We start from the raw sequence: 22,196 nt of genomic DNA on the forward strand, positions 1-22,196 counted from the left end.
CAATATTATCTGTATCTAACCATTTGTCCAAGTGATAAATTATAATTCATTTGATCAAAATTCACTGTTAACATTAAATATTGGAATGTGCTCAATAAGGAGTATTTGAATACATATGCAAAAGGGCTTACGTTCTCTTTATCGAATCTTTATTAAATTAAAATGATTTTTTTATCATTAAGATAGTTTTAATTGAGTAAAAAATAGGTAAAACCGTAAAAGGTTAGCTTATGACGTTTGAGGATTACACTCGAATCTTCTTTGTATGATATTTTTGTAACACCCTGTTTAAATATCCCACCTTGACTTGTCCATAAGAGAAATATAAAAAAAAGTGTATTTGTTCTCCACTATATCAACATCTAAACAATGAAATCACTATGTGATTATGCCAATTTTCTATGTACAACCGGTTGTACCTTATAAGTTTACCTTTAAAATTATTTTCTTTACTCATTTTCTTATTTGAATCTTCCATTTGACCAAATAGAAAGTAACAAAAACCTCGATCGTAAATTTGTAACTTGTAAAGTAAAAATCGAGTATCTAAATATTGCCAATTTTTCTTCCAAGGAAAAAAAAAAAGAATAATACTCGTGGAAAATATCGGGAAGCATTTAACCGCCGAAAACCTAACAGAAAGGTTTGGACGAAAACCGAAAGTGTAGTCGCCCCCAAATACGATATCCCCTCCTTAAACCCTAAACTCCGCCTTTCTTCTCTTTCAACTTCGCCTAAATTCCTTGTAGTTTCATTCCTAATATTCAATTCAATTGATCATGGGTCGTAAAATCAAGGATGTAACGAGCTCAGGCGGCGAGGAAGATCGAAAAATCAAGCGTAAGAGAAAGCTTGAAGAAGAAGAAGCTCAAATCAATGGCGAAGTGGAAGAAACCCCAGATGTTTCAGCTTCTAAAAAGTTAGAAAAGAAGAAGAAAAAGAAGGACAAGAAAAATGGGAAGGAAGAGGGTGCTACCCAGTTGGGTTCTGAGCAAGAATTGAAAAATGGGGCTGAATTGAGTGAAGGGGTTGGCGAGGAGAAGAAGAAGAAGAAGAAGGAGAGCGATGGTGATAAGGGTGGAGAAGAGAAGAAGAGTTATGGCGGTGTGGTGGTTTCTGGGAAGAATTCCGGCGATTCAAAGTATGCGCCTTTGAATTCATTTGCTGATTCTAAGCTTCCTGATAATGTTCTTGAATGCTGCAAAGGGTTTGACAAGCCTTCTCCTATTCAAGCTCATGCCTGGCCTTTCCTTTTGGATAACCGCGATTTTATAGGGATTGCTCAAACTGGGTCAGGTATATGTTACTCTATTGGTTTTTGAATTGGTTTATTTGATTCTGTAGGTAGTTTGGTGTCTTAATTTTTATTATTTTTATGGTTAATTAGTGTAAGCTAGTGTGATATGATCTCACTCGAACAATCATTTCAATTTGTATTTGATTATAGTGTTTAATGATGTGATCAGGTATATGTTACTCTATTGGTTGTTGAATTGGTGCATTTGATTCTTTAGGTTGTTCGGTGTCTTAATTTTTTATGGTGGATTAGTGTAAGCTAGTATGATATGATCTCACTCGAATACTCGATGACTCGTTTCGATTTGCACTTGATTAGTGTTAATGATGTGACGATTTGTACTTGATTATAGTGTTAATTTTTTTGTACTTGATTATAGTCATAATTTTTTTTTATGGTGGATTAGTGTAAGCTAGTGTGGTATGATCTCAATCAAAGAATCATTTCGATTTGTACTTGATTATAGTGTTAATGATGTGATCAGGTAAGACTTTAGCGTTTGGAATTCCTGCAATAATGCATGTTTTGGGCAAAAGGAAAGGTGATAATTCTAGAAGAGTGAACCCAATTTGCCTTTTCTTGTCACCTACAAGGGAGCTTGCACAACAAGTATGTATTCTTAATTTGGCTGAGTGCATTATGTTTGCGAGAAAGGAACTATGTCATCGTGGGTTTATGTACTAAAATGTGTCTCGTGTTTGTAGATTGCAGATGTCCTTTGTGATGCCGGGAAGTCTTGTGGCGTAAAATCTGCTTGCTTTTATGGAGGAACCTCGAAAGGACCTCAATTGTCTGCTTTGAGGTCTGGTATTGTAAGTTTATTACTCATTGCTGAACCTCCTCCCAATAGTACAAATTATAAACACAAGGGACTGAAAAATGGTCAGGAAAGCACAATTTTCTGGAAAGCTTGAACTTGATTTGTGATTATCGGGATGTCTCCTCTTTCTTTCTGTTCCTTAACTTTAATATTTGTTTTTTTATTCGTGGAGCGGTTTCTGTTTAAGATGTAGACTTAAGTATCTTAGACGGTTTGGTTTACTAGTTTACCACACATATTTTACTTATGTGAGAGAACCATATATAATGATTCAGATACTTTTAGTTGTCGTTTTACATCTTTTCTTACATGATGTCTTTTCTCTTGCTGTATGGCTGTGTTTATTTGTTTATGTTGTTCTCATCATCTATTAAGACTTTAAAATTATAACATTTCTTTTCTTTTGACTGAACCTCCTTATATATAGTTTATCCATTTCTTGTAACTTCAGGATTTAGTCATTGCGACCCCAGGGCGTTTGAAGGATTTGATTGAAATGGGTAAATGCCATCTGCAAGATGTATCCTTTGTGGTAAGCATGACATAATGTACTAATAATTTCTTGTTAAGTACGGACCCCCCCCCCCCCCCCCCCCCCCCCCCCAATTAGTAAAGGCCCTTCAAATTTTGTTCATGTATTTTTCTTGGTTAGAGGGTTGCAGGTAGTCATCATTATTTAAAGGCAGACATATTATTATCTTACAATTATCTCCTGTTAGAATCATGCTCAATTTCCTCGTTAATTTTCTCTTATTAGAATCATGCTCAATTTTCTCCTATTAGACAATGTGTTGATTCCAATACCAGTTTAGTATGTGATTTATACTGCATCTTTCACTTCTTACATTCAGCTCTTACACTGTATCCTTAATTAGGTCCAATTGGTACATGTTTCCTATGTTTACTCCTGGCTGACAGTTTTAATTAATTACACCTCCATTGCATGCCTGTGGTCGTAAATTCTTGAAGTTCTTATCTTAGTTTTCCATATGAATTATGTCTTCTCTGTAGGTGTTGGATGAAGCAGACCGTATGCTTGACATGGGATTTGAACAAGATGTCCGTTCTATATTGAGCCAAACAAACTCTGGTATGTTATGATTTGATTTTGGTTTCATCTCTTCCTTGAATTTTAGCTTCTTGTTGACACGTCTATTAATTTGCTAGAACCCTGTAAAACAGAGGTAAAAGAATTAAAGAAATGGAAAGAAAGGAGAAGTATATAAGCATTGTTTTTACCCATACCAAAATCTTATGGCGAAAACGATTTTCTTACATTTCCAAAATTTGGATGTATCTTTCAGCTTTACGTGTCTAGATAACTGTCTATCTTCTTTTCTGTTCAATCTCTCTTCGTTCTTTTTGCCCATTGAATTCCCAAGTTTGGTTCGGGAGAGTGCAGGGTAAGAAGATCAATGATTATGGTTAGAATCATCCAGGGGCATCTATTGATGACTGATTGCCGGCACTCCTGTAATAATTTGCTTGAGATGGCCTTTCCGGCTTCCACCCCCTCCCTGCAACATAGTTAGCTTCCTTGGTAATTTACTTCTTTGATATGGTCTAAATTTGGTCCTTTTTCCTTCTATGTAAGGAAGGATCTTCAAACCCATCGGTGACCATCTGAATCGTGCAATATTGGCTGGCCTTTTCTCATTATCTCTTCATTCTATCTTTTGGTATATTTGCAACCCCTGAAATGTATATGCTCTCTAATGGGCTTTAGCATTTTCATAGCTGCCTTTGTGAAAGAATTGTTATCCAACCTTCTTGAAGTCTAGTTTGTCCTTCCATCTTTTTGTCATAGTTTAAGCTACTTTTTTTTTCCCAATCAAAGATGATCTTGTTGATAGAAATTGAATTGTGATCATCTTGCTTTCTTTGTGCCATTATATTGAATTCAGATCGGCAAATGGTGATGTTCAGTGCTACTTGGCCTATGGAGGTTCATCAACTGGCAAACGAATTTATGGATCCAAACCCTATCAAGGTAAGAAGTCTAAGAACGTATCGATAATATTGTTGTTTAATGGGTATTATGTTTGTATTTCTAATTTGTTTGCTGCTTTTCAGGTAGTGGTCGGTTCAGAGGATTTGGCTGCCAATCACGATGTCATGCAGATAGTAGAGGTTTGGCTTCTGGTTCTGTTAGATTTAAAAAAACGCTCTATTGCAGTCGGCTCTTAATTTTTCTTGGTTATAGGTCTTGGAAGAGAATACACGTGATAGACGCCTTGTGGCCCTCCTGGATAAATACCATGAAGCACAGAGGTATTTTCTTTGTCTTAGGATTTAACAGTTTGTCTCTCAGTTAATATCTTTTGTGCTTAGCTTTTAAATCGCTGATGCTAATTAAAAATGAAATGAAAATTTAATTAATGGAATAGAATGGTACCAAATAGTTGATGAGAGAAGCACACAAATGTAACTTGACCCTGAAACCTCAAACAAGGCTCTGAAAAGCATGGAAGATGATGGGGTAGATGCCTAGATCTCATTCCGGCAAAGGGGACAGATTAACTAGACGTTAGTAGCCCATTGTAATCCATAGTTTAAAACTTGCCTGTTCGGGAGCTCCGGATCCTTTTCTTCTTGGTTGAAAATGGGAAGGGAAAAGTAGGCTATTTTTAGGAAATATGACATGTTTTGAGTTTAGATTGACAAAATTAATAAAAATCAAAGCCTTCTAAAATAGGGATCCAAAAATCTCGAAAAGTTCCTAAGATGGTATGGGGTGTGTGAGTTGAGGACTCTGCGTCTGGGAAAACATCTACTAGTGTTTGTTTTTTAAACCGTTTAGGTAGCACTCTGTCTATCTGCTTTCTTCCCTGATCGTATGTATGGTATAGGTGCCTTCATTTTTTATTTTTTTTGTGATGTTTAAATTTGTGGCCGGTTTTCTTTTGGTGGTGATGCATCTTCTGACAAGCTTTTTATAATTCCTTGTGCAGGAATAGAGTAATAGTATTTGTCTTGTATCAGAAAGAAGGAGATCGGGTGGAGAGGATGCTGCAAGGAAGGTGATTAGCTTTAAGCCCATAGTTTTCTTCCAGTATTGGTTCTGTCCTGCTTCTGGACATGCATGAAGTTGTTTCCTATTGTTTTGTGCTTTTAGGGGCTTGAATGTTGTTGCTATACATGCTGGTAAACCGCAATCTACACGGACTAAATCTCTGGCCATGTTCAAGACTGGAACATGTCCACTATTGGTACGTTTTTTAATTTTTTAATTTAATATGTCATACATATCTACAAAGTATGTTTAAGTGAGAAAAATGATACGAAGTATAATATTAGTAAAAGTATGTCATTTATAGAAACGGAGTGAGTACTAACTATTAAGGGACGGCTTTATAAGGAAAGTGGGGCGAGTATTAAGGGACAGAGGGAGTATTAAGAGAAAGTACGATCTATAAGTGGGTCCAGGGTTTAGTGAGAAAAATGATATAATATTAGTAAGTATGTTATTTATAGAAACGGAGCGAGTATTTTCTCTTCACTTATATTTAGGACAACTCAAAATATACAGATAAATTTGTTTTGGAGTTAAATTTGGGACAATGGAATTTACAGATAGCAACTGATGTGGCTGCACGTGGATTGGATATTCCGGATGTTGAAGTAGTCATCAACTACAGTTTTCCCCTCACTACAGAAGATTATGTCCACAGGATAGGGAGAACTGGACGAGCTGGTAAAAAGGGTGTTGCTCACACATTTTTTACCAAAGAGAACAAGGTGAGACTTGCTTCTAGTTTTAACTGTTTTACTGCTTTCCTTTTCAAATTTCACCGTTACATTGAAGTTTACGCCGATCTACAGGGTCTTGCTGGGGAGCTGGTGAATGTTCTCCGAGAAGCTAACCAGATTATACCTCCTGATCTTGTCAAATTCGGCACTCATGTTAAAAAGAAGGTAATCATCTCTAAGTTGGAAAATTTGGTCAATAGCTTAGGAAAAATTAATTCTAATAATCCAACCTTTGGGCCATTTACTTTTAATAATCCAAACTATCGATTATTATCCAATAATCCAACCTTTACCCCATTCGCTTTTATTGCACCAGAATGACCGATTACCGGCTAACAAGGTCACACCCTCTCACCTTGATTAAGAAAAGAAAAAAATTATTGAGCCCCTGTAATTTCATGACTAAATTCAACAATTAAAAGAACAAATTTAAAAAGGTAAAAATTAGAAGGAATTTTTTTTTAAAATAATTATAATGGACTAATAGCAGTGTGCCATGTGGACGTATAACCTGGTACATGTGTTTTTCCTGTTGGGTGCAATAAAAGTGGATGAGGTATAAAGGTTGGATTATTAGATAATAATCGATATGTTGGATTATTAAAAGAAAATCGCTCAAAGGTTGGATTATTAGAATGAATTTTTCCTTTTAACTTAAAAAATAGGTTTTTGTCGGTGAATTTGTACTGTTTTTCCCTTGCTCAAGTTTATATTGGTTCTCTATCTTGTAGGAATCCAAGCTCTATGGTGCTCATTTCAGAGAGATCACAGCCGATGCTCCTAAATCTACAAAGATAACATTTGCTGATTCTGATGATGAATGATTTTGAAGATGATCCAAATCGTTAATCCTCATTTGAGATTACGAAATTGAAAAAAGAAACTCGATAAAGGCTTAGTAGTATTGAGCTCTTCGGTGAAGCTCGATGGCACATCTTCTTGCTATACCATTTGCATAAAACTTAAAGATGTTCAGAAAGGCAGTCAGAAGAGAAGGGGTATAAAGCTTGAAGTTTCATATTTAGATTGGTATTAGTGAAGCTAATTATGCCTTGTATTATGCATTTTGGTAGAGTTATTTTAGGATATTATAGAGGATCTTCATTAGTATTATTAAGCTCGGTTTTGTAGTTAATTTTGATGTCACAGTATAAAGTGTGGATATAATCAGATTATTTTGAAGTTATATTCAGGTTGAATATGTTTATTAATGACCTTATTAATAAGTAAACCGAAGTTGCTCAAATTAGTAATGAAATCCTTGCATTCAAACACGAGGGCACATATGCAGATATGAGTCGTTTGTTTTTTAATAGGACTACTTATGTGACAAACTGGTTCTTTGATAGTAGTAATGTAGTATGAATTTTATTTTAAAGCATTAACTTTGACAGTTTGAGTTACGTGATTATATAATACTAGGAGTAATGAATTGATTATAGTTCGTTCCTGAAATATCGCACTATTTGTTTTTTACACTATTTGCACAACAACTTTAGCGATTTTTTGTGATTCATACATAAGGAAATTTTAGCCATATGGGGTAATGTTAGATTCATATCAATATATATTTTCTAAATATTATTTTTTTTATAATTTTTGTTTGCACATGATTTGAGATATTAAGAGTCAAAGTAATGGTTAGAGGAGTAAAAGTCAACCATGGTGCGATATTGGAACGGAGGAAGTATACAGTTTACAACACACTGCAGTTTGGATTCAAAGAAAAAAAAAAGTTTACAACACCACACTACCGTTTAGGATGTAAAGAAACAAAAGATTGTTCACGAGAAGTTGTAAGTAAAGATGGTCGTGGGTCGGATCGGGCCAAGTTTTGGACGAGCCCATGGCCCATGTCTAAATGGGTCCAGTCCAGGGCCGTGTCGTGTCGGCCTGAAAACTTCAAAATACGGCACATGCTTAGCACAAGCCACGTGTCTTCGTACCAAGCCGGGTTGGAATGTTGTGTATAAACCCAATTTTACTAAATTTAGCGCGTTTTGTTATGTCAGGTTGAGTCGTGTTGTTCCTTTTCGTGCCCATGCCTAGCCGGGATTTTTTCATGCTGGGCCGGGTTGGGTCGCTTGGCCCACAATCATCTTTAATAGTTTAATTGCAAGTCCGGGAGCAGTCGTTAAAACTTAAAAGTATTTTTTTTTTCTTTAATTCCTTCTCCTCCAAACCCTTCCCAGAGTTATCACACATGGAGTATTATTGTAATACGAAGTACTACGTGATAAATAATTTTCCGTTGAGTACTTTGTTTTTTTCTTTTTTTTGACAAAGAGGGGTATTTTGTATTTGATACGTTGTAGGACTGCAATACTTTGCTAAGTTGCCAACTATGAAAACGTTTGAGAGTGGTACTATTACTACTATCCTTATTATTTGTTTCTTACATGAACACAAATTCTTTCAGCGTATAAACTCTAATCAAGTTTAAACTCTTACTTCGTAAAAGATATCTATTATTTTTCTGATTTGGATTCCAATTTAGGAGACAATAATTATCGTTGGGCTTTCTTTAAATCACGTTTATTTCTTTATTTTCTTTGTGTTGAGATATTTTTACATGTCAAAATTAAGGGAGATAAATATTGCATATACTCCAGTTCGGTTCGATTGGTTTTAAATTATCCTCACTAACAACACTTACAAATAGGAAAGGACAAAAACACTCTCTTAACTTGAGTACCAAGTTACGATAGAACTCCAACTAAGCTAGTATAGTAAAACTAATTAATTTAGTATACTATCACAACTCTACACAATTAGGAAACAATTCCTATATAAATCATCCTTTTAACTAATTATTTACCCAAAAGAAAAGTTTATCCATATTTTATTGGAAAATTTAACGTTATTAATCCCAACTAGACATTATTCCAGATTAATCCTAACTTTGTGCTTTCCCTTCCCTAAACAGTCTAGGTTAACCGGCAACTTTTAAAACCGGTTACCAAATTTTACCTCCTTTCTTAATCCTTCAGTAAATGCGTACATTCAACACTAAACTTAACCCTCATAAAAGAACACGCAGTTTTAACATTAGAATCAAACTTCACTGCCCTTGTTTGCCATTTGGTGCTCTGAAACTCTCACACAGTCACATCGTCCCATCGTCAAAATCTTCAACCTCATCCGAAATTAGAGTTGACCCATTTTCATCACCAACTAAAACCTTGAATATGATGAACATTTAAAAGAGCTTAACTCCAAAAATGGAGAAGGAAGAAGAAGGGAAGAAAAATAAAAAAGGAAGAATAAGAGAGAAGCTTCAATGAAGGAAGAAGCTATCGTTGTTATAATACAGTACGTAACAAGAAAGAAGAAGAACAAAGGGGTGGACCCCCTAATTATTGAAGTTACCGGTGGTAATGGGTTCTAAAATTAGTGAGACTGTTTAAAGAAGAGTAAATACATAATTGAGATTAATTCGGAATAATATTTAGTTGGGATTAATATTAGAAGATCACTCATAGTTAGGATTAATAAATATTAATTTTTCCTATTTTATTTGAATTAGAAATCCCACGGCACTTATACGTACTTTAGTATCTCTAGTCTTAATTTGTTTAGGTTTCTATTTGATTAACTCTATATATTCATCTCTCCTTCTCACTTTCTTCATCGATCTTCAGATTAAACTATTCCTAAATCATGTTTTTAACTAATTATTACCCCCAAAAAAGTCCATCCTTATTTTATGTGAATTACAAATCCTACCGTACTTCTACATACTTTAGTATCTCTAATTATAATTAGTTTTCCACTCGTTGAACTCTATATATTCATCTCTCCTTCTCAATTTCTTCACCGATCTTCATATTAAACCCTCTGAAATTTAGAGATTTTAAGTTTTGTAGAGAAAGAGTAAGATGGAGGACTCTAACAGTTATTTAACGATAGAAGATTTTAAAGATCGTGATTTAAGCAAACTGGAGAAGGCGGATCCACTAGATTGGTTGTGTATAGCTGTTGAGAAAGCCTCTGAAAAATTAGAAAACGAGCAAAAAAATAAACCATGTACTAACACCACATCTAGCATGGTTATGAGCCAACAACGACCCCATCCTTTTGTTCCTCACCAATCTCAAACCTCCACCAACCGCCATCGTATCCCGGCCGACCACCTTTCTTATCAACCCCAATCACAAGGTCCACAACCACGAGGCCCACAAGGCCCACAACCACGAGTTCCACAACCACGAGGCCCACAACCACAAGTCCCACAACCACGGGTTCCTCAACAACAAAGCCCACAACCACGAGTTTCACATCCACGAGGCCCACAACTTGAAGAACCTCTTCCAGATGAATACGTGCAGAAGATACGATATATGAATGGATACGACACGAGTTTGGTGATCGCAAAGCCTCTGACTAATTCAGACGTGAGCCGTGATCAGTCCCGTATGTCAATGCCAATAAGACAATGCAACGAAGTAGACCTTAGCAGTGTGGGAAAAGGCGTCAATGTGAAGGTCATTAAACAAGATGATAAGAATAACCTTGACATAGTTAACGTCATGTTTGGTAAGTACAATGACTCTTACGTCTTTAACAAAAACTGGTATTCTGATTTTGTAAAGACCAAGAATGGCAAAGGTATTCTTGAGAAGGGTGATAAAGTTCAAGTTTGGAGCTTTCGAATTCCGACAATTATGCCGTCAAACCCTAACGGAGTTGTTCATGATCGTATGAATGATAAATATGGTTTTGCTATTGTTAAATTATCTAAGATTAATTCCTAATCATTATCTTGGTAACTGGATTCGGACTCAGGTTCAAAACTACCATTCTACTGGCAATATTGTTTTGTTTTGGATTTTGTTGAGAAATTAAAAAAAATATTTGCATGTTCAACCATGTACATGTAGCATTAATAAGAGTTTTAAGTTTTTTAAGACTTCTAGTAGCAAACCTTAACTACACTACACATATTAGAGTTTTCTGATTTTTTTTAATATTTGTAATTTGTTCGTTCCATGAAATATTACACATCTTGTTTTTTACTCCCTCCGTCCCGGAATACTCGACCCGGTTTGACCGGCACAGAGTTTAAGGGACTTGAATTGACTTATTTAATTTAATAGGTAGTAGTTGATAGTTGGGTATTATTTTAATGTAGTTAGTGAGAAATGTGTAAAGGGTGGGGTTGGGGAGAGTAGGGGTTGAATTTTTAATTATTTTTTGTATGGAGTAGGGGGTAGATGGGTTAATAGGGGTGGAGTGAGAAATAATATAATATTGTTAGAATATTTCCATTTTTAGAAACAGGTCAAGTATTAAGGGACGGCCCGATAAGGAAAACAGGTCAAGTATTCCGGGACGGAGGGAGTACACAATTCACATGCACTAGACCTTTGTTAATTTTTTTTGTGATTTGTAGGCATGTGAGATCTAGTTAGATTCTCGTATCAATATATATTTTCTAAATATAAATTTTTAAATTTTTTACTTATACATCATTTGAGATATTAAGAGGCCGATCAAAATACGCGTTAGAAAGCGTAAAGTCAACTACGGTGCAGTGTTTAAGTAACGAAGGAAGTATTAGACTTTCATACAATGCTAGGAGTTTATTCTAACAAGAATAGTGTTGAAACTAAATTACTAACAGATTATCGTTTTCTAATTATCATTATTACCTCCTAAGTCCTAACCAATGACATTGACGCTTGATTTTTTTTAGCAAACCCTGTTAAAAAGGGATTAACTCATATCACTCCATCTCATACTAAACGGATTTGTCAATTGGACTCACCGGAAAGGATGAATAGTTGAATACGTATCGTGTTCAGTGGCGTCTGCGATCGGATCTTGTTCTGTTCACATTATTTCAGGAAAAATAAGTTCAAATAAGGTCAGTTAAGTTTAGGAAAAATAAGGGTTGACCAAATACAATTTATAACTAAAATAAGTTTTGAAAAGTTGGTGAATACAGTTAGTGAAGCTAGACCAGGAAGTTCAGTTAAGTTCAGATAAGCTAAGTTCAGAAAAAACAAGTGAAAATCAGGTGGACAGAACGCAACCTAAGAGACCTGGTATACCCGGTAACTGTCAACGTTTTGAATAAGAGACCCCCACATCTTTAAAATTTAATTTAAAATCTAAGATCGGTTATTTGAACACCTCGTCTCTTAAATTGAGTTAATTTTAGTTAATGTTGTAGGTTTTATTATTGCAATATGAATATTTATTACTTTTGGGACGAACTTTACTTTTACTTTTTTTAATATGTTGTGCGTTGTGATGATGGTGATACAACACCCGAAAAATCTTAAATATGCCACTATTCGTGTCCAGCATTATACGAGCTCAATCCGGTCATAGACTCATAGTATTGCGTCGAATTCGTGCTGATTAAATCGTGTAAATCTACACTGATAAGTGATAACAACAAAGTCATGACCCTGAATCTCTAACTAATACTGTGATTTACTTTTCGGAAACAAAATCTAATCATATACTATTTCCGAAGATTAAACAATCTCAAGAATATACATGTCATAAACAGACTGAGGATATAAGTACATTTGTTACAGAAATAAACACCAGATGCACTTTCCCGCTGTACTCAGGGGCGAAACCAGAAATTATACATTTGGGGGCCAAAATTTAACATACAATTTTTTATAACAATACTAAACAACCATGTACCACCCAACAACTCCTAACTTTCTAGGAAAAATTACCACCCGAGGTATGGTAAACATGTGCATTTATATGCATATTTAACTTTTAACCACATCACTCGAGAGGCCATGACCACTGCCAACCACTATACCCTCCGCCCCTAGTTGTACTCTACTCTTTCTTAGATGGCTTGTTTGAAATATCACGGAGTACAAGCTAATAATATACACTTTGTCATGATCTTGCGAGATACACTTGTTAGACGGCAATTTTGATTTCTACACCCGAGGAAGACATCACTTCAAATATCCGTTGTTGAATGTTACTCCCTCCGTCCCTAAAAGATCGCCCCGATTTCCTTTTTGGTCAGTCCCTTTGAGTTTGCCCCATATCATTTCTAATATGTGGTTCTCACATATTTCTCTCACATTCTATTATTTAAATTAGCAAAATGACAAAACTACCAACTCACGTGCTTTCATTTTGCATTCTATCTTATTAAAGTGAAAAATATGGTATGGGGCAATCTTTAAGGGCCAGAGGGAGTAGTAATTAATCTATGAAGAGTTCATAAAGGCCAAGCCTTTTACCATACTGAATTGCTAACCAGATGACAATCGAAAAGTATGCTACAAGGAAAATTACCCGAGAAAAAATCACCTGATGAAATAGTGAGGTTACCATTGCAGCAGCAGCTTTAGGAATGGATTTTAACAGTTGACAGCAGATTGTTAACATGGTAAGGGAAATCATGGAGGTGAGAATACCACCAATGACACCTAGTATCCATTCCCATCTCATTCGCTGAGGTTTTAGTTGACCAGATAGCCAAGACTGCATCATCTTTGTGAACCTGCAGTAACAAGAGAGACGTGGCAGATGAGACAGTGATTCACGGTTTCTCACTGAAAACTAAGGTGTTGTTTGGTTGACATGAAAAACAATGGGAATTGTAACTTCCTAGGAAGTGGAAGGTTCTAGTGTTGTTCGGTTGGTTGCAAAAACATGGGAAGTTACACTTCCTAGGAACTTCTATTTCCCATAAAATGAAGGAAGTTGCTTACCTATGCCCCCTTAGGTAAGTGGAACTTCCTGGGAAGTTACATTCCATGTTCAACCAAACAACATTTCCTACCTCGTAGGAAATGTTAATACAAGGGAAAATATTCTTCCTATAAACTTTTACTTCCTATGGTCAACCAAATGTTACCTAAGTTCAAACAAAACAATTATGTGATATTCTTGTCAGTGATCAGTAAGAAAATAATATGAAATTAAGGGCTCATGAAATCCGAACGTCATGTCAAAATCATTGATGAAACTTTAGTCAACTAGTAAAATCATTGCTGAAACTCGTAGGATAAATATAAAGTAGAAGCAGGATCGTTGATCAGGTCTAAAACAAACTAACAAAGTTAGATTAAGGATATCAAGAAATACACTCACAATATGGAGTATCTTCTCATCATCTCAGACAAAGATGGATCCTTTGCTTGGCAGCCAAAGTAACTGTCTTGAAATATCTCAACTTTTGATCGCCCAGAGGTATACCAGCAATCATAGGTCTCATTCACCTAATCCATCACATAAGAATAGAATTTTATCACAAGATCGATGTGTAATATAAATGGATTTAAAAAAAATGAAGTAGTCATTATGGAGAACTTTTAGAAGTGTTACATGACACATCATAATAATCCTCTTCATGTGTGCAATAAGGCAAATAGTGGAAAACCCAAAAGGCCAAAACACCTCCCTAGTCCCTACCACCTAGGTGATCATTTGCTAACAAATATCATGTTCTTTCCAACAGTTTTAGTCAACAATAAGAGAAAACGACTGTTGTTTTATGAGACGAACTAACCAGATGAAAGAAGACTGTCTCCAGTAAGCCAAATATGAATTACATAGGCAGAAACATAAGTTCTAACATCGAAAAAATAGTTGGAGGAGAGATAGGCATATAAAAAACATGGCTGAACCAGAGAAAACATGGCTGAACCAGAGAAGAATAGCAATTACCTTCAGCATATGTTTAGTCGACCACGCAGTAGAAAAATTAGGCCGGCAATCGCTAGGAAGAGCTTCTCGTGGAGCTTCTGCCAGACCAAGCAATGTGTGACCTGAGAACTGGTCTCTGTACTCCACCTATAAATTGAAACAGGATTATGGATAGAGAAGTACAAAAGTTGAATTGCGGAAATACTACTTATTAGTCAATAATTGAAGTGAATTTCACTAAAAAAATATCCCGCAATTCAAAAGGAGTGGCTTTTCTTACGGTTAAAATGAATTTCAGAACACATACAATTATGTAACACCAAACGTATGATGTATAAGCAACTTTAAATGTTATCCTGATTCAATTCTGTAATGAGCTAGCCCACGGGGGAGGGGTAGTGGAGCTGAGGCTATGCATACTTAGTTGTTAGAATTAGCTTGGAGAAGAAGTAAGTCAGTAGACTTAAAAAATGCTATAAAGAGAGATCAGTGAGAGAGAAGACTGTAAATATGGTGCTGAAGGTTATTTGTTTTGTTTAGCTTTGTTTTGGGAGTGTTCAGCCACTAGAATGTCTAGGATTGTATCCCAATTTCATGATTTAGTCGCAAAGATTACAATCAACTGTCATTCTTCCCCAATTCCGAAAAAAGTGCAAAAAATGATGATCCACTCGAAGTCATCTATGCGACTATGTCCCCACTTCCAAATAGCAGTGGCACTGGAGTGGTCAAAGCTCACACAGCACAGTAGCACATATAAAGCATAAACACGGAGCAGTTTTGGCAGAACTACCAAACTTTGGAGAATCACCTTACGAATTAGTAGGAAAGGCAAGCAAGCAGTTGATTTAGGATTCATGTCAAAACTTGAAGAGTCAACTCTGGAACTGCTGCAAAAAGCAAGCAAGCAGTGGTTTTAAAAGTCAAGGTTGGATAGTTTGAATGCCTCAAACTACTCCTAACAATTGATATCCACATGGTGATAAAATACCTTGTTAATATGCAAGAACTTATTCATTCTCACACTGGAAGTTATGTTAGTTGGATTCACCAAAAGTATCCGACTCGGAGCTCCGCCCAAACACGGATATGTGTAGTTTTTACTAAATTTTTCTACTAATTTGGCAGGATCACACCTATGTGTTCCACATGGGTAAAACATGGAACATTCACAATTCATTTTCTTTAGACAAATCACTGATGACTTGTAGAACAATAATTTGGATGAAGTTAAAGGCACAGAAGGTTCAAGAAGAATATATCAGCCACAAAAAGAATGAGATGCCAAAATTCAGAATTCTAGAAACCGCAATTTACAAAAGGGTTCAGAAAGTAATACAACCTTAAAAATAGAAGCCCAGTAGTAATCATAACGACAGCGAAATTTCCTTCTTTCAGATGGGTAAAAAACACGCTTGGCCTTATAATTAAGTAGCCCAAGTTCACATATCTTTGATGATCTCAAGTCAACACCTGCAAACACAATTAAGGCATCAATCTAATGACATTTTCAAAGCAATTGCAAACACATATTATGTGCATCAGATTTAGACATTTAAACACATTATCAACTTTATCACCTAACTTTTCACATCTACATTGTTTCATAAATATAGTTAACAAAATGTACAGCTAAAGACACAACATTCGCGCTATTATCCTGCGCAACTCATACTTCGTATAAGTTATAACAAACTCCTTTTCAGTTTTCGCTCCATCTCTCTTTGTCAGTTTGTTACTACTAGTTCAATTTCACATTATTGACCCAAATGAAGCTTATGCTTCAAACAACTAGGGTAATGAGTCAATTTCTGCTGAATTGAGGAACTAATTATCTCACACTAATCCAACTTATTAATCCTGAACTCAACTTATCAAACTTCAATTGCAATGTGAAAATATATGGCCTTAACAACCATTTTGAACCTCTTCAACAGCTACAATCCACCCAATCACAATTTCAAATAACATAGTCAACCTAATTTCATCAATTCACTAGAAATCCAAGCTCTACTTAGTACACATTGACCTAGTTATAACACAAAAATTACGAAATTGAGGATGAATAATGCACAAAATTGCCCAATTTTAAAGCTAAAATCACTGAAATTTCAAAATTCAGCAATTCACAACAAACCCAAAGCCACTAATTACACACATTATTGACCCAACTGAAGTTAAAATTACTAAAAAAAACATAAACGAGAACCCTAAATTAGAGAAACAGAAGAGAGAGAAAAGTAAAAACATACTGGTGGATACGATTTTGCACTGAGAAGGGACAGAAATAGGAGGCGGAATTGAGAAAGTGGCGAAGAGTAAAGCGAAGAAGCCGAATGCATAGGAGATAGATAATATGGATATGAACGTCAACCCTAACGCCAACGAACATCGTAGTAGCACCATTTTATGTGACGCTTTTGCTCTCGATTCATTTGATGATGATGTTGACCGTGGTGATGATGGTGGTGATGGTGGTGGCGATGATGACGGTGATGGTGGCGATGAGGATGAAGATGAGGATGAGGGCGATGGTGACGGTGAATCCATCAACCGGAGATTCTTCCGTCGGTTTGTTTTCTGACGACTTTCTTTTCGGTTTGGTCAGTCGTTAGTGTGGAAGTGCGGGTGTTAAAAAAAATGCGCGTTTTTTTTTTTTTTTTGTCTTTTTTTTTTTTTTTTTTTTTTTTGAAAATGTCAATTACGGAGTAATAGTTACTATGCGTGTGTATAGTTATTGTTGTTAATTACTATCTTAGTTTACATTTCGACTAATTAGTTACTAATTATATCATAGTTAATCAATTACTCCCTCCGTCCCGGAATACTCGCAACGTTTTGACTTTTTGCACTATTAACATAATTCACTTTGATCCTATTTTATTTATAGTATATGAAAATAAGTGTTAGCATATAATATATTGTTGGCTTCATCTTAATATATATTTTCAAAATATTACTCCCTCCGTCCCATAATATAGTCCCTAAATGATGTACCTATTTCTATTTTAAACCATTAATTTTTACCTATAATACCCTCATGTAGACATGTACTAATTGTAATTCCAATATTATCCTAAAAAAGTCAGAATTTTTACTTTGAAAATACTTTATGACTTTTATTCAACCCATGTGCTTGATTTTTGTCTTTTTTAAGCCTATTATTATGTACCTATCTTTAATCTCTAATTTCTCTCTCCATAAAAGCCAACTAACATGTACTTTATCTTGAAAGTACAAATAATTATTGTTTTGATAATCAATGGTATCCTTTACCTTAATAACCGTGATTTTGGTCAAACGGGCACTATATTATGGGACGGAGGGAGTAATATTTTACAAGTTTTTATAATATATAATTGAAGATATTGATGGTCTAAGTTGTGCATTGACAAGCGTGTCCAGTCAAACCGTTGCGAGTATTCCACGACGGAGGGAGTATATGTTTAGTTACATCATATCGTAACCATCGGGTGGAAATGATGTGTAGTAGTGCGCAATGCTCCCAAAACTAACTTGTAATTCAACATATGTTCATGCTTGAGTAAAGTAAGAGATACTTTGGCTTGCCATAACTATACCATGTGAAATCTCTTTTCCCTAATCCTATCATTCAGTATAGTTTGCCCCGTTTATGCAATTCATGACAAGTTGTGCAAACAACCCACTCATTGATTGTGTTTGAAGTAAAGAGTGTTAGTGATTACATGTGCTTTGTTAGCGTAGAAAACGCTTGATTCCTGAGATTTCGGCCCTTACTTACCTCTTGTCTACTATACTCGTTGTAGTGTTATATGATTGAGTCAAGTGGACTAAATTGTATTACTTGTGTGATCAAGTCTTAGTATTTAACGACGTGTGTTGGTCTCATCAGCCATCTCTAAGTATAACAAAGTAGAAAAGATGATTGAGAAATTTCTGATTAGGAATCTAACAAGTTAACAAAGTATAAAAGATGACTGAGGAATTTCTGATGAGGAATTTAACAAGTTTGCAGCAAGAATTTATGATTTGTAAACTTGCAAACAAATTGAAACTGGTTGAAAGTGAAGAAATCACACAGAAAACACAGAAAATGATGAAGAACTCAACTCAAGACAATCAACCAACAACAAGAAGATCATTAATCAAACAGAACTTGAAGAACTCCTACAACTTTAAGTATTGGACGAACATACACTCAAAATTGATATGCTCATATTTCAAATTTAATCGTACCACTACATTCCGCCAAAGCTACCGATTAATAATATGTAATCATAGGTTTGATACCTTGTAAAAATGTATACATATTGTATGAGAGAGGATCATATTAGGAGAGATAAATGTACTATTACAAACTTAAGATTATCTTCTGTATATTAACCTTAACTATAATGAAGCTATAAAGTATACATACTCACGGCTGCTTTGTTGGCACATCTAATAAGAGAGCAACAAAGTAAACAATAGGTAATCACATGCCTCCTACAATCAGTGTAGTAAACTCATTAACAGGAATATGTTACATGAGCTGCAATCCGGTGTAAGATAAACCTGTTTTATAATGATGTATTTATTCTATTGTGTTGTCTACAATATTACAACACCAAGCAATGTCAGACAAGATAACTAGTATCTGTATTCAACCTATTATATTGAAACATGATTTTGGATAGAAAAGTTTAAAATTTGAATTGATGGGTCAATAATTGAAGCCCACAATTCAAGATTTTCATAACACAAACAATTATGTTCCACCACCTCATTAGTCATGATGTATCATCAAATTAAAATATTATCCTGACTCAATTATGTAATTGATTAACCTAATGAAGTAAAGGGAATATGACATTTCCATAGGTCGATCTCTTAAGGTCCCCTACTTCCATCATTGGAGGCAATATCTCCACTTGTTTCTCTGCCAAAACGACAAAAAGAGCCTAAAAATGAATAAAACAAATAATACAAAGCACACATTAAAAAAAACTCATGTTATCCAGAAAAAGAAAAAAAAAAAAACCAAAAAACAGCCAACAAAAACAGTTAAAGAAAAAAAGCATACATATCATGTAAAAATTATTTGGAATTGAGCAAACCCCAAATAAATAAATAAACATTTAACTTATTTTTTTTTAAAGACCATATGGATCGTTTACAGAGTAATAATTTAGAAATAATCCATTAAACCTTTTTAAAATTGGTAAATATTATATGAATTGTTTACAGAGTATTAATTTACAAGAAATAAGTTACATGAAATTATTTACGGGATACTAAAATAAATTGTTGATTGCATAAAATTATTTACAATTAAAAAATATTTTGTTAAATGAAACCAAATACGAGATAAAAACTAATAAATGATTACATGAATACTAGAAATCTGAAGTAAAACTATAAATGATTAAATGAAGACCAATGATGATAAATTTAAATTATCTAAATTTACGTCAAGTAAATATCTTAGTAATGTATTTACCATATACACACAAGTACACGACTAAAAAGGTATATTCATAAAGTTTGAATTACATGAAAATTTACATCATTGTCGTATTTGTTTTTACGTTGTCCGGTAATTATTTTACCGCGAATAAGCATTTTGGGGGAAGATGAAGAGGAGGAAAGTTCGGTACAATAGCATGCAGCTTGTGTATTGTTTCCTATAGACATGTGCAGCAATAACAATTTGTTAAATGCTGTATATTCTGGAGATGAGAAAGACACCACAGATTAAGAAACAATACTGTTTGACTTCAATGTCCCGTTTAGCTTTGGTGTTTTGTTTGAATGTTCAGATTGGGGGCTACAACAACAACTGCGTTTCACACGTTAATGCATTATTAGTTCTCTCACGCAAAACTTTTACTCTGTAATAGGTTTTGAAAAACAATGGCCGTACAAAGCCATGTAGATTCGCCCCTGGCTATTATGGAGTAAATATTAGTTGGTTTCACTAGATGCTATTTATTATTTGTATTAGATAGTTTGACTAGCTGGTTGAATTGGTTTTTTTGGAGTTGTTATTTTTAATACGTAAAGTAACTATTAAGAATATTGGCATAATTTTATTAAATACTTCGTTTTTTTTTATTAATGTTAGATAAATAGTTTATTATGTTGATTTCTTTCTATTTATTGAATAAACACTGAACAAATAAAAAAATAATTGAAGAACATATTCTTAATTTAAAAATAAAAATATAAAAAATATTAATTTTCTAATAGAGAAATATTACAAATGACATATATTACAAACATGATTGCAATAGGTTTCAAGTGTTTTAAAGTACTAATATAAAATTAAAACCGACTTACTAATATATAATACTTTCATTTGACCAAAATATGCAATATATTAATATGCTAATTTGACCAAAATATTGAGTAAATATAATTTTCATTATAAATATATTGATGTAACTAAAATAACACCAAAAATAAGAAATTAATATTACGTACTATGTATGTGACATCTATTATTTCTATAAACGATTTTTTTCCCATACGTAAATATTTAATAAGAAAAGGATAGACAATTAAAAAATAAATAAATTAAAATTTCTATAGAAAAAGTTTTTGGTAGGAATTTTTTGCTCCTGGTGTCTGTTTTAGTATAAAAACTAGATTAGATCTCGTGCATGCACATATATTCTAAAATTATTTGACAAACATTATACTCCGTAACATGTTTGACAGAAATGTTTCTATTCCTAAAATTACTGCATAATTAATCAATCTTTCACATACTCATTTAATTATCTAATACGGATTATGCAATTCTCGTTATACTACGTATTACATATTTTATATGCTTGATATGCTAGTTTGACTCAAATATTTGATATACTAATTATAATATGCTGATTTGAACAAAATATTGAGTAAATATATTTTCCATTATTAACGTAACAATTTGGCTAAAATATTATCAAAAACTATTTTTATCAAATTATTATTATTTGACATATATGATTTCCATAATCTATAAACAAATATATTTTTTTCATACATAAACATTTAATTAAAAAGGAAAGAAAATATTAAAATAAATAAAGTACTCACTCATTTCTTAAATATTAGTCTTGTTTTGACTTTTCAACTCGTTTCAACTTAATATTTAAACGTAAATATCTCCAAATACGTATGTTTGAAAAACATAAAAAATTTATATTGTTAAGCTACACATTAAGACGAACAAAATAATATCTCACATGAATATGTTTGAAGTACGTATTGGAAAGAAAATAGAACATTCTTTTCAATTGTGAATAGTGTCAAAATTCCAACATGGACTAATATTCGAGAACTGAGGGAGTAGAATTTTTTAGGAAATTTATCTTTGACGGGAAAACTGTGTGTCATTTTTTGGTGTATGTTTTAGTATAATTTAATAAATAAAATAGATAACTAAAAGCAATATATAAGCAATAAGAATAAGATAAAGAGAACAAAGCTTTAATAGAGTATTAAGTAGGATGATGATAAAGGTCGCAAGTTGCGACAACACTTAGTTGTCGCAATCTTTCGTGTTGCAGTTTAATTGGTACATATAGGCGACACGTAGGCTAAGAGTCATCATAATATTTTTACTATCAATGCAATATATTTACTATGAAAATATGTAAATAAGGTAGTCAGTATAAATAAGGAAACAAATTAGAATATTAAGATTTTTCTAGCTTTTTTTGAAACATTTAAAATAGG

At 33.9% G+C, this 22,196-nt stretch overlaps 3 protein-coding genes across 4 annotated transcripts; 2 read left to right on the plus strand and 1 right to left on the minus strand.

Annotated features, from left to right (window-relative positions):
- The first annotated feature begins 624 nt into the window (after positions 1–624).
- On the plus strand, positions 625–7,074 carry LOC110791175 (DEAD-box ATP-dependent RNA helicase 5). The gene is made up of 13 exons (XM_021995926.2): positions 625–1,296; positions 1,782–1,906; positions 2,002–2,109; positions 2,569–2,649; positions 3,129–3,207; positions 4,022–4,107; positions 4,191–4,247; positions 4,321–4,388; positions 5,069–5,137; positions 5,233–5,326; positions 5,691–5,855; positions 5,940–6,032; positions 6,599–7,074. The coding sequence occupies exons 1-13, from the start codon at positions 780–782 to the stop codon at positions 6,689–6,691; spliced, it is 1,635 nt and encodes a 544-aa protein (XP_021851618.1). The 5' UTR covers positions 625–779; the 3' UTR covers positions 6,692–7,074.
- A 2,671-nt stretch (positions 7,075–9,745) lies between these two features.
- Positions 9,746–10,621, plus strand: LOC110790581 (gamma-gliadin B). The gene has a single exon (XM_021995368.2). The coding sequence runs from the start codon at positions 9,746–9,748 to the stop codon at positions 10,619–10,621; it is 876 nt and encodes a 291-aa protein (XP_021851060.1).
- A 738-nt stretch (positions 10,622–11,359) lies between these two features.
- LOC110791153 (uncharacterized) lies at positions 11,360–17,146 on the minus strand. 2 transcript variants are annotated; one of them, XM_021995911.2, is made up of 6 exons: positions 16,760–17,146; positions 15,850–15,980; positions 14,529–14,654; positions 13,953–14,080; positions 13,167–13,359; positions 11,360–11,695 (listed from the first exon to the last, which is right to left on the minus strand). In XM_021995911.2, the coding sequence occupies exons 1-6, from the start codon at positions 17,055–17,057 to the stop codon at positions 11,621–11,623; spliced, it is 951 nt and encodes a 316-aa protein (XP_021851603.1). In that variant the 5' UTR covers positions 17,058–17,146; the 3' UTR covers positions 11,360–11,620. The 2 variants fall into 2 exon arrangements, with proteins under 2 accessions (XP_021851603.1, XP_021851600.1); XM_021995908.2 differs by lacking the exon at positions 11,360–11,695 and having other exon boundaries at positions 12,353–13,359; positions 16,760–17,142.
- Between the last annotated feature and the right edge of the window lie 5,050 nt (positions 17,147–22,196).

This window comes from Spinacia oleracea, chromosome 6 (genome assembly GCF_020520425.1).
Source record: "Spinacia oleracea cultivar Varoflay chromosome 6, BTI_SOV_V1, whole genome shotgun sequence".
Lineage (NCBI taxonomy): Eukaryota > Viridiplantae > Streptophyta > Magnoliopsida > Caryophyllales > Amaranthaceae > Spinacia > Spinacia oleracea.